Raw genomic sequence first — 14,329 nt, forward strand, 5'->3', positions numbered from 1 at the left:
GACAGCCATCAATGCCTGCTCAGCAAGTGGCCATCCGCACATGAGGGTTTCACGATGGGAAATTGTGGTGGGCAGCACTCCAGTCATGGAGTCGCTGAGGTCATGGATCGAGCGTGGACAAAGTAAGCCTGGCTGACTGGGCTCCGAGTCCGAGATCGTCCAGCTGTCATGGCGCCTTGCCTGGCATGGAATGCGTTGATCGGTCAGCCGCACCCAGGTCCCCACCTACTGGGCATATGTACTTGCCTTAGAAATTAGACTAGGCCCGATCATGTCCGTCGCCTCGGAAGGTGTGCCAAACGTGGTAGACCATCTCGCTATCTCCATCTCCAGGCGTGCATACAGCACCACTCCGCATTCGCATCTCTGCCCTGCCGGGAATCCCAGTCAGACGCCGCCGTCGGCACAGAGCCTCGCCTGCGAGGGCTTTCAGTGTTCCACGTGCTGAGGATTACACTACACCACTGCCCACTGGCGCGGCCTATCCTTTCGCCGACCACAGCGAGGGAAGCATGCAGCTACTCGGAGCTAGCCGACCTCCTGCACCCGCTTGTCTCCACAGCCCATTAAATCCGCTCGCCCCAGTGGCGCACGCCCGATGATGCATATGGGCTTCGCGCCGTACCATAACTCCGGCCTGGCACTTGAGTGCGAAGTTTGTTTTCCATGACGGGGCCGCAAAGAGAGCCAGTTGGCTCCGGGCTCGATGCCTCGGACTCGCACACTTTCCTTAAGTCCCTCGGCCAGGACTCGCTGTCCGGGCCGTCGTGGTGCCTGTCCAAGCTTCCCATCTCTTGACTTATAACGTCTCGTTACCCGCCCATCCTTTCCTGAACCGACCTGGATCGCCATGAACTCCTTCTTAGCTCGAGCTCTGCACGCTCTGCACAGACGAACAACAACACAGCCTTATATCCTCAAAGCTTCCCTGACAACGGCAACCACAGCCACCCTGACCATGGCCGTCTACAGCTCGACCATTGCCCAACATACCACTGGTGGGACCGACAGTGATGATGCCAAGTCCCACCACGTCAAGAACTGTTTTGGGAGGACCACCAAGTTCAGGAACCCACATCCGTCTGCCAAAGAGATCAACTTTACCGACATCTTGTCGGTCATGACGTAAGCCGTCCTCTCCATGTCTCGGCTGCCGTTGTTGTTTGCCATGTTTCTTGTCGCTGAAAATCTTCGTCGTATCCCGCAGTGGTCGCCTTACCGGCAAGTATAAGTGGCCTACGCCCAAGTTGGAGGACGGGCTACTCAATGTTGTCGAACCAAAATTTCTCGAGAGCCGCACTGGCTCAACACAGCTGCGGGCTACCTGGCTGGGACACGCATGCTACTATGTCGAGTTCCCATCGGGTCTCCGGGTGCTCTTCGATCCCGTCTTTGAAGACCATTGTGCCCCTGTCAAGTCCCAGGGTCTCAAGCGGTACACGCCGCCGCCATGCGAGCTTTCCGCTCTACCGCATGTCGATGCCGTCCTGATCAGCCACTCTCACTACGACCACTTGTCGTATTCCTCCGTCCTCGAGGTCCAGAAGCACCATCCTAATGCCCACTTCTTCGTCGGCCTTGGTCTTGAGAAATGGTTCAAGGCAAGCGGCATCGAGAATGTCACCGAGCTAGATTGGTGGGATGGCGTCGACCTCAAGCTCGACCCGCAGTCGCCAAAGAAGAATGCGAACGTGGAGGATAGCCACAGCAGTGATGCCAACGCCGAACCGATCACTGCCAGAATATCCTGTCTGCCGTGCCAGCACGGATCGGGGCGCGGCATGCTTGATCAAAACACGACGCTGTGGTGTAGCTGGGCCGTGTCATCTGGTGGCTCCTCTGACGAGGTGCCATCCAAGTCGGTGTGGTTCGGAGGCGATACGGGATACCGGACTGTCTATAAAATGGCTGAAGGCGAGGACGACTATGGTCCTGAGCACCAGGATCTGCCGCGCTGCCCGCAGTTCAAGCAGATCGGCGAGAAGTTTGGCTCGTTCGACCTCGGCCTGATCCCTATCGGAGCATATGCCCCGCGCGAGGTCTTCTCGCCGGTGCACGCAAACCCCTTTGATGCCGTCGAGATCTTCAGGGACACAAACTGCAAGAGGGCCATGGCCATCCATTGGGGAACCTGGGTCTTGACCCCTGAGGAGCCTCTCGAGCCACCGAAGTTGCTGAAAGAAGCCCTTCGTCGCAGAGGTATTGCCGAGACAGGCGTTTTTGACGTCTGCGATGTTGGCGAGAGCAGGTCGTTCTAGGTGATTGCATACTGATCAGCGGTTGCTTTTGTTGCCTTTGTTTAGCGTCATTCCGAGCATGTATACCCTGGCTATAGTATAGAGGCTTTCTGCAACGTCTGAATGGATTGGCGAACGCGCCTTCTTTGAGTGTCCTGGTGAGAGGAGTCTGGAGACAATTGTATCAAATAATTGTGTGTGAAACAAAGCCGCTTTGTCTAGCCAGGTCACATCAAGTTGATCATACCTGTGAGGATTTTTCCGGCGCTTGCTTGCTCGACCTTTCTAGCACGGTTTCATAAATATTTGCCTGTGGTGCCTGTCTTTTATCGAGAACTGTGCCGTGGTCGCCATCAACAAGCCCAGCCAAGATGGCGGTTGAGTTGGTCCAGGGTCCCACCTAAATTCTGAGCTGGAGCGCCTCAAAAGAGCCGATATGCGGTTTCGAGGTCTTCTCACTCAACGCCAGCCCCACTCCGCGCTCTGGACCGAGACGCACACTCATCATCGAGCTCGATCGATCTTCCCATGACGACGATGCAGCCGTGCGAGCCAGCTGATTCGAGGGATCCGTTGCGACATCTTGGGCCGGTTTATATTTGACCATCCCATTCAGCCTTCCTCCCGATTGGACGGTACTCATTTGGAGCATGGCCTGTCATGTCGGATCCCACAGCAGAATTACTGGTGAGAGAGATCCTGCCCCTCCGCCTCTGAGTGCGCTGCGCCGCCTGAATCATATGATTACCTTGCGAGGTTCATGCCATGAGTACACACGACACTCAACCTACTCTTCCTTGTCTTAAAAATCTTGTGCATGCCGTGCGCCCCCCTCATGTATCTTGCTGACCTTCACCACGACAGGCCGAGCTTCGCTCTCTCCTCGATGAGACCACAATCTTGTCCATCGCAGGGGACTATGACCTTACGGACCCTACGCAGTTCGCCGCGGTCCGCGACGTGCTGCTCACCATTGCCAAGGACGTGCCCCTCGAAGAGGCGTCAGGGTTCAACCCAAGCGGTCTCGGGCCCGAGGAGGAGGGGGGCCTGGACGAATTTCAAAACCGCGGCGACGATGCCCACGGCCACGGTGGTGGTGGTGGTGGAAGAGCCGGTGGTGCGGCGAGGTCGGGGACCAGCGAGAGCGACCTGAAGAGCAACGACGGCCTGACTACCGCATCCACGGCCACGACGACGGAGGGCATGGGCGCGCTGTCGCTGGGTTCTTCAGCTTCTTCGCCCAGGACGAGATCGTCACCTGCGTCGAGGGGTGGGGATACTCCTGGGGTTCTGTACGTCGGCGGCATCTTTGATGGGCTCACCGAGTCCGAGAAGGAGCAGCAGCTCGCCGAGATGTTCACGTCGTTGAAGCCCGTAGACGTGAGACTGGCGCTCAAGAAAGCTGGGGGTAATGCAAGTGCAGCTATCGACTCGCTTCTGAACCTCCAGTGGCTGGAGCAGACAGGCCAACGAGTCAAGGGCGTCGAAGGGTTTTATCTGTCGGATGAGGATAGACTGGGCAGTGGCACCGGCACGGCCAAGAGGAAAAAGCAGGGCAAGAGGAAAGGGCAAAAGAAGCAGCTTGGAAAAGGTGGCGCTAGTCGTAGCGAGCCTCACTCGCCGCGATCCCCGGGGTCGCCGGCTGAAGAGGACGTCATGGACGATGAGCAGCATGATGGTACGTGGACATGCTTTGTTCGTGGGAGAGTCCAAAAGGAAATACTGACGGTCTCTGCGTTGCAGCCAACATCGCATTCATCGCAGAGAAGCTGAACCAGCCGGCGTCAGATGTTACGAATATTTACTACCGGCATGGCAACTCCAGTGGCGCGACAATTGTTGAGATCCTGGACAACTTCCTCAGACTCGGGCTGACGTCGTCAGATCAGTCGTTGTTGCAAGACGTTCACGAGCAGAGCACCAAATATCCCTGGATCCCCCGCGAGTACATCGGGGCCTCCATCGAGATCAGCCCTTCCTACGAGTTTGCGATCGCCGTGATCAACGTGCTGGGAGGCTTCTTTGAGAAGCCGGCATACATGAAGTACAATGTTGCGTACAGTGTCGTTGCCTCGGACAAGGACACAGAGTTCGACTCGGTGAACAGCAAAAACGGCTCAAAGTCGGGTTTGAGCCAGCGCGGGAAGACCATCGATTTGAGACCAAGCCCGCTGCCTCAGACACGGCTGCCAACAACTCTGCAGAAGGCGACGGCAAATACATCCCTCCTGGCCGCGGCCAAGGACCACTCATATGCCTCCGCCTCGTCAGCTTTCCGCAAAGGCCGCTCAGATCCTCTGTTCCGACAAGCGGCGGGCTACTATGCCGAGCGGGCGCGCGAGCAGGCCACAAACCACCGCCAGGCCATCAGCGTGGAGACGAATATGCTCGTCGACCAGCAGAGCACGCGCGGGATGGTGGACCTGCACGGCGCGACGGTGCAGGACGGCGTCGAGATTGCGCTCGACCGGTGCTGGCGGTGGTGGGACGGCCTCAACGGCGAAGACCGCGCGCGGCAGGCCAAGGAAGGGTTCGTCGTCGTCACGGGGCTCGGCAGGCACACTACCGACGGGCGCTCGCGGCTGCGGACAAATGTGTTCAAGGCGCTTGTTGCGGACGGGTGGAAGGCCGAGGTGCTCACGGGTGCGTATCTGGTTACTGGCCGACGACGGTAACCTTGGCAAGCAACTTCACATGGGGATGATTATCTTGGCGGGCTCATGTTTGGACACCGATGTCTTGGAAGAGGAGTCTGATGCATTACAAGGCGATCTGTTTTTTGAGTGTTGCGTGCTTGTGGGATGAACGGATTCGAGGGTTTTAGATATTCACGGCATTTTGAAAGGGAATGAATTGTTTGTTCATACATTGAAGCAAAGTTGAGATGCAGAAAGAGAGGCAGTTACGATGACAGTCACTGGACATGATCTTGACTTCAGCTTGCACCAACACTTCCTGTCAACGAGCTCATGTAAGAAGACGAAATGCTGGAGGTTGGAGCTCTCGGCGTCCGAACCAGCAGCAACTGCTTGCTGATGCAGGGACATAGGGCTCGTTGAGCCCGGGAATGCAAGCCCGGAGAGGTCGGGTGGGTGGTGGAGGCGAGCAGGGACCTGGAGGACGCTGCGCGGGAGGAAAACTGTGGAGGATCTGGAGCTTAGCGTCGACGTGGTGGAGTACGCCCTGGCACGCAGTCACTTGACACAGGAACCCGCCCCGGGCAACGGGCGCCCTGACTGGACGGCGGCTCTGGGTGATGACGCAGGGTGCAGCGGGCAAGCTCCCGTTGCTGGAGCTTACCTGCCGGTGCCTGCCTGCCTGCCTGCCTGCCTGCCTGCCACACCTGCGCAATCTGCTGGTCACCACCACACGACTCGCCTCCGACCATCCGACCCGGCGAGCTACACAAGTCGCCGTGCGGTTTCTCCATCACTCTGGGGTTTCCCCATCTCTTCCACCATCGAATTCTCATCCTCTCCAAAGCTTGCGACAGGTCAAGCTTGAACCTACTGCCGCTGTCGTACCCTCCCGCTGGTGCTGTCGCTCTTGTAGCGCCGACCCACGATAAGAGCAACACACGACACCATCGGCCTGGTTCCGGGTCATTCCCACCATGACACGCCTCGCGCACATAGCGGCGGCGGCGTCCTCGCTCCTGGCCGTCGCGCAGGGCGTCCTTGCTGGCGACGATGCCCTCACGCCAAAGCACGAGGCTGGCCGCTGTGCCATGCGCGGCCACTGCGGCAGCAAGAGCTTCTTTGGCAAACCGTTGCCCTGTCTCGACAACGGCCTCGCCGAGAAGCCAGACGACGATTTCGCGCGCGATCTAGCAGAGCTGTGCGGTCCTAAGTGGCTAGACACGAATGTGTGCTGTACCAGAGACCAGGTATGTCGGGGTCCTTGCCAATCGGCGAAGGTGTGTTCTCCGCTCGACATCCAATACTGATAGGCATTTGCTTTGTCCAGTTTGATGCTCTCAAGTCGCAGATGGCTGTGCCCAGCCAAATCCTCGGCGCCTGCCCGGCTTGCAAGGACAACTTCTACAACCTCTTCTGCACATTCAGCTGTTCACCCGACCAGTCGCTATTCATCAATGTGACCAACACCTTGGTCAAGAATGGCAAGACCATGATCACGGAGCTCGACCAGCTCATCTCCAAGGACTATGGCGAGGGCTTCTTCGACAGTTGCAAGAACGTCAAGTTCGGCGCCTCCAACGACAAGGCCATCAATATTATCGGAAACGGTGCAACAAACTACACCAGCCTGCTCAAGTTCCTGGGCGACGAGAAGCCCATCGGCTCTCCTTTCCAGATCAATTTTCCGACATCGTACCCAGACCCGAGCATGAGACCACTCGAGATGAAGCCGAAGCAATGCAATGACGAAGACCCCAACTTCCGCTGCTCCTGCGTAGACTGTCCGGCGGTCTGCCCAAAGCTGCCTGATGTTGAGGACGCCGGCTCATGCCATGTCGGTGTTCTTCCTTGTCTCTCCTTCGCTTCCATCTTTACCTACAGTGTTTTGCTGTTCTCCCTGGTCTTGGCGATTGGCGGCCACGTCGCGTGGCGTAAGCACGCACAACGCCGCAACGAGCGCCTGCATTTGCTTCATGGCGTTGAGCCCAGCGACGATGAGGATGAGGGTGACCTTGTCCGCAACCCTGCCATGTACGACAGGCCACAGAAGCACTACAGAGTCAATACCTGGTGTGACAAGGCTTTCAGCAAGCTCGGCCACGTCTGCGCCAGGTTCCCTGGCATCACGATCTTCGCCAGTCTCCTCCTCGTTGTCGTCCTCAGCGTCGGATGGGTCAAGTTTGACGTCGAGAAGGAGCCCGCCAGGTTATGGGTCAGCCCGGCGTCCAATGCTGCTCAGGAGAAGGCATATTTCGATGAGAACTTCGGCCCTTTCTACCGTGTCGATAAGGCGTTCCTTGTGAACGACACTGGTGGTCCGGTTCTCAGTTACGAAACCCTCAAATGGTGGTCATCGCTCGAAGATGAAGTACGACAGCTTACGGGAAAGAGCTTTGGCACGAAGTTCACGGATGTTTGCTTCAAGCCGACTGGCTCAGCCTGTGTCGTGCAATCTCCCACGGTCTACTTTGACGGCACAAAGCACTGGAAGGACCACTTTCAGGATTGCGCCGAAGGTCCCGTCATGTGCCGCCCAGACTTTGGCCAACCGATTGAGCCCAACATGATTCTTGGAGGCTACAAGAGCCTCGACACAGTTACCGAGGCACCTGCCATGACTGTGACGTGGGTCGTCAGCAACCATCTCGAAGGCAGCACCGAGCTTGCTCACGCCATGGACTGGGAGGCGTCTTTGCGCGACCGTCTCCTGCTTGCGCAGAAGGAAGCCGAGAAGCGGGGTCTTCGCTTATCTTTCAGCACCGAGATCAGTCTCGAGCATGAGCTCAACAAGTCCACAAACACGGATGCCACCATCGTTGCTATCAGTTACCTGGTCATGTTTATCTATGCTTCCTTGGCTCTGGGCTCAACCAGCATCAGTTTCACGGAGCTCATCAAGAACCCTGCCCTTGGTCTGGTTCGGAGCAAGTTCACGCTGGGATTTGTGGGCATTCTCATTGTCCTCATGTCCATCACCTCATCCATTGGACTGTTCTCGTGGTGTGGCATCAAGGCCACTCTCATCATTGCCGAGGTCATCCCCTTCATTGTGCTGGCTGTTGGTGTGGACAACATCTTCTTGATCGTTCATGAGTTTGAGCGTGTCAACTTGAGCCACCCCGATGCCATGGTCGAAGAGAGGATATCCAAGGCACTTGGGCGTATGGGCCCGTCCATCCTCTTCTCTGGAATCACGGAGACCGTCTCTTTTGCGCTGGGAGCCTTTGTTGGTATGCCGGCTGTGCGCAACTTCGCAATCTACGCGGCTGGTGCTGTATTCATCAACGCTATCCTGCAGATGACCCTCTTCATCTCGATTCTATCGTATAACCAGATCCGTATCGAGGATAACCGCGCAGACTGCTTTCCCTGCGTCCAAATCAAAGCCGCCCGCGTCCACCTGGGCAGCAGCAATGGCCACAGCGGCCCTCGAGGCTACGACGTTCCCGAGGAGAGCTTGCTGCAGCAATTCATTCGGAAGTACTACGCTCCTGCACTGCTGGGTCGCAAGGTCAAGGTCCTGGTTGTGACAGTCTTCGTCGGTCTACTTGCCGCCGGGATTGCTCTTATTCCATACGTCAAGCTCGGACTGGATCAGCGCGTGGCTCTCCCAGATGATTCGTACCTCATTGACTACTTCAACGACATGTACAAGTATCTCGACACTGGCCCGCCTGTCTACTTTGTGGCGAAGGATGCCAATGCGACGCAGCGAATCTATCAACAGGACATGTGCTCGCGCTTCTCCACATGCGATCAGTACTCCCTGACCAACATCCTGGAGCAGGAGCGGAAGCGGCCCGAAGTTTCGTATATTGCTTCGCCAACCGCCAGCTGGATCGACGACTTCTTCCAGTGGCTGAACCCCGAGTTTGATGAGTGCTGCAAGGCTGGTCCGAGACACACCTGCTTTGAGAACCGCGACCCAGCGTGGAATGTGACGCTGTACGGCATGCCTGAGGGTGAGGAGTTTGTCCACTACGTGCAGAAGTGGCTGGTTGCTCCGACCAACGAGAATTGCCCGCTTGCTGGCCAGGCAGCATACGGCCAGGCAGTGGTCGTCGACGTGGAGAAGAATGGAGTCCCTGCCAGCCATTTCCGCACAATGCACAAGCCTCTTCGCAGTCAGGATGACTTCATCAAGGCGTACCTCGCTGCACGTCGCATCGCGAACGATATCACGGAGAAGACGGGCATGGAGGTGTTCCCCTACAGCGTATTCTACGTCTTCTTTGATCAGTACGCCAATATTGTCAGCCTGACGGCCACCTTGCTTGGTTCTGCAGTCGCCATCATCTTTGCCGTGTCAACGGTCTTGCTCGGCTCGGTACTCACCGCTCTCGTGGTGACCATCACGGTGGTGATGACTGTCATCGACATTATCGGCGCCATGGCCGTTTTTGACGTGTCACTGAACGCCGTGTCGCTGGTCAACCTGATCATCTGCGTCGGTATCAGCGTCGAGTTCTGCGCACACATTGCCCGGGCCTTCATGTTCCCGTCCGGGTCCGTCATGGAGCGTGCTAGGAATCGCTTCCGTGGCCGCGACGCGCGGGCGTGGACGGCGCTAGTCAACGTCGGCGGGTCCGTGTTCAGCGGCATCACCGTGACGAAGCTGCTCGGCGTCTTCGTGCTGGCCTTTACCAAGTCCAAGATCTTTGAGATCTACTACTTCCGCGTGTGGCTCGCGCTTGTCGTGTTTGCGGCTACGCATGCGCTAATCTTCCTTCCCGTTGCGCTGTCGCTGGCCGGTGGCGATGGGTACGTCGACCCTGAGAGCGAAGGCGGGCTCGTGGAGGATCTGGCGAGTCGGAGATACCGGGCGCTCGTGCCGGACGATGCAAGTGACTCGGACGAATACGACGAGTGATGTGGCAACAGCGTTGGATTATGAATGATCGGCTTAACAGGAAAGAAATGGAAAGGGCGAGGGCGAGATATCGCTAGGACACACGAGACTTTTGGAGAGGTGGATTCAAGATGTGGATTGCATAATGTAACGTACACAGCATATCATAGCTCGAGCGAGCCAAGTATCTTTCTTTCTGTCTGCTCACATCTGGGATCACGAACATGCAAAATGATATATACCGGTCTGTACGACATGAGTCTATGTGGTGATGTTGAACCTACACCTAGAGGACACCTGGCGGCATCTGGACAGTGGATTGGCGCCTCACCTTGAAAGCGCTGTCCGCTGTCCTGGCCGACCGAGACGGGAAGATAGGCGTAAGTATCCCTTGCAAGTATGCAAAGTGTTATAGTGTGATTTGTAACAGATATCTCGCTGAGCGGTCTCGAATATGTCGCTGAGATGTGTGTGTGTGTGTGCGCAGAGAGGTCCTTGCACGCACACGTTGGAGTGAGAGAGAATAGGCGCCGCGACCCCCGGAGACTGTCCGTTGGGGAAACTCCGTGCTGTGTAACGTTTCCCCCCTTGCATCCATTATTCATGTCTGTCTGCCAGGGGAAGGGTCACTTTGGCCTGCTTTGCCTGCCTCTCACCACGTGATTCACATGGCACAACAGCAACGGGGAAAGCGGTAAAGTCAACCAGATGTGCCAAGTCGCTGTGGCCAATACAACGACTGACGTCGACGTTTTGAAGAGTGGGCTGCTGGCTACCTAGTCGAAGAAGAAGAAGAAGAAGAAGCGTGTGTGTCAGTTGGCGGGCATGGGTTGTTTGGCATGGGTGCCGGAAGGAATTCCGTGTGCCTTGTATCCGTGTCGGAAGCCGTGTTTTGCCAAGCCCGCGCGCGTGTGCGGTGGGTTTCTTTTGCTGCTCAGGTTGGGACGGGTGCATCTGGGTGGGTTGTGGGACCACCAAACCACCAAGACGGGGGGGCTGTGACTTTCGGGATTTGGATATTGGACAGGGCCGAGTCAGGCACATCCTGGTCAAGGGCAATGTACGATACGGCGTCATTACTAACAGCCATCGTGGAAAGAAAGGGAGAGGAGGAGACGTTCTACAGGTGGATCTTTAACAGAGAGAGTATGGGATCTTGTCCGGCCGACTGCCGCTCAGGGCTTGTTGCAATGCCGCGCGAGTTGTGAATGAATGGTGTCCTGGCAGTTAGTAATAGGATGGTGCCGTGGGAACGAATACCTAAGGGCAGGAGTGACCCCGTGCATTGACTGTGATCATGGACCGGTTGTGCGTGTGCGTATGTGTGCTGCTGACTGAGATCTGGACTGGCCCCGGAGAGGTAACATGACGCCAGGCAGCCAGCAGTCAGCAGGCGGCATCTCGATGCTCACGATCCGCAGGTGCAGTACTGGACCTCGTGCATCAGAATGTCACTTGCGACAGTGAGATGCCCGCCGCCCAGTTCGGAATGTTCCGCGAATGGGTACTCGGCCGGCGCGCCCTGGTCCTGGCGTCGGGGCCATCGAGCGATGAAGCCCGGAGTGCTGCTAATTATGTGCGCCCTCGGGTCTATGCGAGGGAGTCTGCCTGGGACCGGCGGAGCGGCGGATCGTGCAGAAACGGCGAGGGGAAAAGCAAAGTCGGGAGAGGCAGGGGTGCAGAGCCGCATCGCGATGGCCGACATCGTGGGGGGCCAGTTATGCTGGAATGGCGGCCGTGGCGAGCCTCATTAGCAGGCCTGTTTGGGCGCCAGTGGACTGCAAGCAGCCGCCGGCATGGTCGAGAATCGGCTCGATGCGAGTCTTGGCGGGAAGTGGTTGATGCGTTTATTATGCCCACCTTTGGAAACTGCATTTCTTTGCAATGGGGAGAGCCAGCCAGCACAGCACTGACATGGACTGGGTGGGCTCAAGAGTTTGGAGTGGGTCTGCCGCTGTGGAATGCAGGGCTGGGATTGGCCTGATCCGCAGCATCGGAAACCGCATCTAGGGATCGATGGGCAGACGATGGCGATCCAGGGTCCTCCTCTGCAGCCACACGCCGTCCCCGATCCCACCGCGATGCCAAGCACTCTCCACCATCGCAGCCCATCGGCCAGGGTTCTCTCCATCTCCCGCCCTCTGCCATCACGATGAGCCGCCATCGCGATGTGCTTGCTAGTTGTGTGTCTAGACTTTCCACGATGCAGCAGCGTCTCGCCTTGACCTTCTGAACAGCATACAGGCAGCCCCAGCAGCGGCCCTGGATCCGGGGAGAGCTCAACCATCCATCGCCAGCATCCAGGCCGGCCAGCTGCATCCGCAAGTCAACGGCACTACGCTACTGCCCAATCAGGGTGGGGACTGCGCTCTGCAGACGTACGTCGTGGTGACGTGTGGTACTTTTGCTCCGGGGGGACCTCTGCGCAAACTGTCATGTACCTAGCCCGGTGCAGCCGGGGTCCTCCTTCTCACCCGGGGATGCATTTCTCGATCGACAGACCCCTCGACCTCGCCCTCGATCTCCAGGCACGATTTTGCCCATCGCCAGGCTCCCCCAAATCTGCCAATTCCCCCTCGCCTCAAATCGCGATCCTGCCTGCCGAGGCCATGGCAATCCCCGGCCCCTCTGCCATCCTGCAACACCGTTCGTACCTCGTCATCCGACCGATGCGCCTTGTCCTCCACAAACAGCGGCCCGTAGTCCACTTCACCTCAAGCTCCTGAGCCTCGCCGGACCAAGACCACCGCCTGGCCATCTCTGTCATCCCAAACCCTTGCTGCGTGCGAACGGCAAGGACCCCGCCAGGCACGCCAAACGCCCGCCTGCCATCGACAACCTTCGCGGCCATCTCTGCCTCGCCCAGACCCTCCTCGTACCACCAGCTACGTAGGCGTCCAGGGCGCCTGCCAGCACAACCTTGTCTTCCCTGCTTCTCCTCGCCATAGCCGGAGCTTGATCTCCATCTCCTGACGCACCACCCTAGCCCTTGTCATCTCGAAGCTTGATGCTGCCCGACTAGCCTCGCTCACATATTCGGTTAACGAGAACGTCCACTTAACACTGGCTTTGCCTGCTTGCCTTGGGAGTTGTCATATAAGCAGCTACTCTTTGTACTGCCGTCTCTCGCCTACAGCACGCAAGACGGCCTCTGATATACCACGATACTTCGACCTTTTTATCCGCCTTGCTCTACGCAAACACATCATGTCGACCATGAACCCCTGGGAAGATCGAGCCCTTCAAGTATGTCGCTTCTACGTATGACAAGTCATAATGTCAACCATCTTGGCCTTCGTGGCTACGTCTATCTTTGAAGCTTCTGGTGGACGATCACTAATGAGTGCCTTGCAGTACTACTTTCCCACGCCCACGGAGCCATCACCTGTCGATGTCAGCAACTCGCCACGAACAGTCCCCGCCGAAGATGACAAGGTCCATGACCGCATCATCTATCCTGGCATCTACTCGGCCAGTGGCTTTGATGTCATGGGTGTTCTTGTATGTACTTTCAGGAAGCTTGGTATTGTCGATCTTTGTACTAACGACGTCCTGTAGTGGCGTCTTGCGCAACGCCCAAATCCTGTCGTTGATATTGGCTACGTAGACGCCTCGTGCGCCTTTGTCGTCTGTGACATGCATCAGCCAGACTGCCCCATCATATACGCGTCGGACCCTTTCACGCACTTAACTGGGTACTCGAAACGTGAAATCCTCGGACAGAACTGCCGCTTCCTCCAGGCTCCTGGCGGCTCCGTGGTGAGAGCATCACCCCGGCAATATGTCGACAAGGCCATGGTCAACTACATGCGCCACGCCGTCGAGCATTTTGCTGAGATTAGTGTCGAGCTCATCAACTTCCGCAAGAACGGCCAGCCATTCGTCAACATCTTGACGCTGATTCCAGTCTCCTTCGGCGGTCCGACTCCGGAATACTTCGTTGGTTTTTCGGTCGAGAAGGAGCAAGGCTGGTAGTCGTGTGCTTTGCAATCCAGTTTGACCGTTCGACAACTCTTGCCAATTCGTCTTTCCCTCATTTCCAGAACTTTTGACATTCAGCCATTGGCGTTACAGCGATTCCAAGATAACTCAACAACACCACGCATTCTGGCAACGGTTTGGCCACGGGCATGGGCATGCATATTTGCTTTCAGGCATACACTACGATACCCACTCTCCCGAGTCAACAATTTGATTTTCCACACAGCAAAGGGCGTTTTACACGACGGAGTTCGGTCTTTATATTTGACAGGCATGGAACACTTTTCGGGAAACATGGAATCCAGGCATATCGATACGCCGAGAAGCACAGCGATATTTCTCTTGCCCAAATTGCGCCACAGACTTGTACGTGGTTCGCGTGTACGGACGGCAATTGTTTTTCTTCAGTTGCTCATAGTTCTACGCAGTCAGATGGCGGGTACGTTTCAAAGCATCACGCATGCAAGTTTCGATGGCACACTATAGTTAAAGATTAACGTGGAGGATGGCGATAACTATACAATCTTCACACAGCCGACATCGGCCATGCCCTTTCGCACCTCCTCTTGACAAGTCAATGTTTCTTTGAGACCATGAGTCCTCTCATGAGGCAACCATATATA

The 14,329-nt window shown here is 56.9% G+C and overlaps 4 protein-coding genes across 4 annotated transcripts; all 4 read left to right on the plus strand.

The window, feature by feature from the left end:
* Positions 1–958: 958 nt before the first annotated feature.
* On the plus strand, positions 959–2,258 carry B0I36DRAFT_234819 (beta-lactamase superfamily domain-containing protein; the record flags this gene model as incomplete). The annotated part of the gene is made up of 2 exons (XM_046149346.1): positions 959–1,125; positions 1,208–2,258. The coding sequence occupies 2 exons, from the start codon at positions 959–961 to the stop codon at positions 2,256–2,258; spliced, it is 1,218 nt and encodes a 405-aa protein (XP_046018859.1).
* A 324-nt stretch (positions 2,259–2,582) lies between these two features.
* Positions 2,583–5,150, plus strand: B0I36DRAFT_311521 (uncharacterized protein). Its single transcript, XM_046152379.1, has 3 exons — positions 2,583–2,924; positions 3,102–3,915; positions 3,981–5,150. Exons 1-3 carry the CDS (start codon positions 2,898–2,900, stop codon positions 4,910–4,912), a joined length of 1,773 nt encoding a protein of 590 aa, XP_046018860.1. The 5' UTR covers positions 2,583–2,897; the 3' UTR covers positions 4,913–5,150.
* A 447-nt stretch (positions 5,151–5,597) lies between these two features.
* On the plus strand, positions 5,598–9,973 carry B0I36DRAFT_260235 (sterol-sensing domain of SREBP cleavage-activation-domain-containing protein). Its single transcript, XM_046151118.1, has 2 exons — positions 5,598–6,123; positions 6,204–9,973. Exons 1-2 carry the CDS (start codon positions 5,851–5,853, stop codon positions 9,744–9,746), a joined length of 3,816 nt encoding a protein of 1,271 aa, XP_046018861.1. The 5' UTR covers positions 5,598–5,850; the 3' UTR covers positions 9,747–9,973.
* Positions 9,974–12,941: 2,968 nt separating this feature from the next.
* B0I36DRAFT_371297 (vivid PAS protein VVD) lies at positions 12,942–13,700 on the plus strand (the record flags this gene model as incomplete). Its single annotated transcript, XM_046160001.1, has 3 exons — positions 12,942–12,975; positions 13,045–13,226; positions 13,284–13,700. 3 exons carry the CDS (start codon positions 12,942–12,944, stop codon positions 13,698–13,700), a joined length of 633 nt encoding a protein of 210 aa, XP_046018862.1.
* Between the last annotated feature and the right edge of the window lie 629 nt (positions 13,701–14,329).

Source organism: Microdochium trichocladiopsis (assembly GCF_020744255.1).
Source record: "Microdochium trichocladiopsis strain MPI-CAGE-CH-0230 chromosome Unknown B0I36scaffold_1, whole genome shotgun sequence".
In the NCBI taxonomy this organism is placed as follows: Eukaryota; Fungi; Ascomycota; class Sordariomycetes; order Xylariales; family Microdochiaceae; genus Microdochium; species Microdochium trichocladiopsis.

Coding starts and splice junctions, on each gene's coding strand:
- B0I36DRAFT_311521 (XM_046152379.1), top strand. CDS start 2,898: ATGTCGGATCCCACAGCAGAATTACTG. Junction 2,925..3,101: donor ATCCCACAGCAGAATTACTG/GTGAGAGAGATC, acceptor TCACCACGACAG/GCCGAGCTTCGCTCTCTCCT. Junction 3,916..3,980: donor GGACGATGAGCAGCATGATG/GTACGTGGACAT, acceptor TCTGCGTTGCAG/CCAACATCGCATTCATCGCA.
- B0I36DRAFT_260235 (XM_046151118.1), top strand. CDS start 5,851: ATGACACGCCTCGCGCACATAGCGGCGGCGGCGTCCTCGCTCCTGGCC. Junction 6,124..6,203: donor TGTGCTGTACCAGAGACCAG/GTATGTCGGGGT, acceptor TGCTTTGTCCAG/TTTGATGCTCTCAAGTCGCA.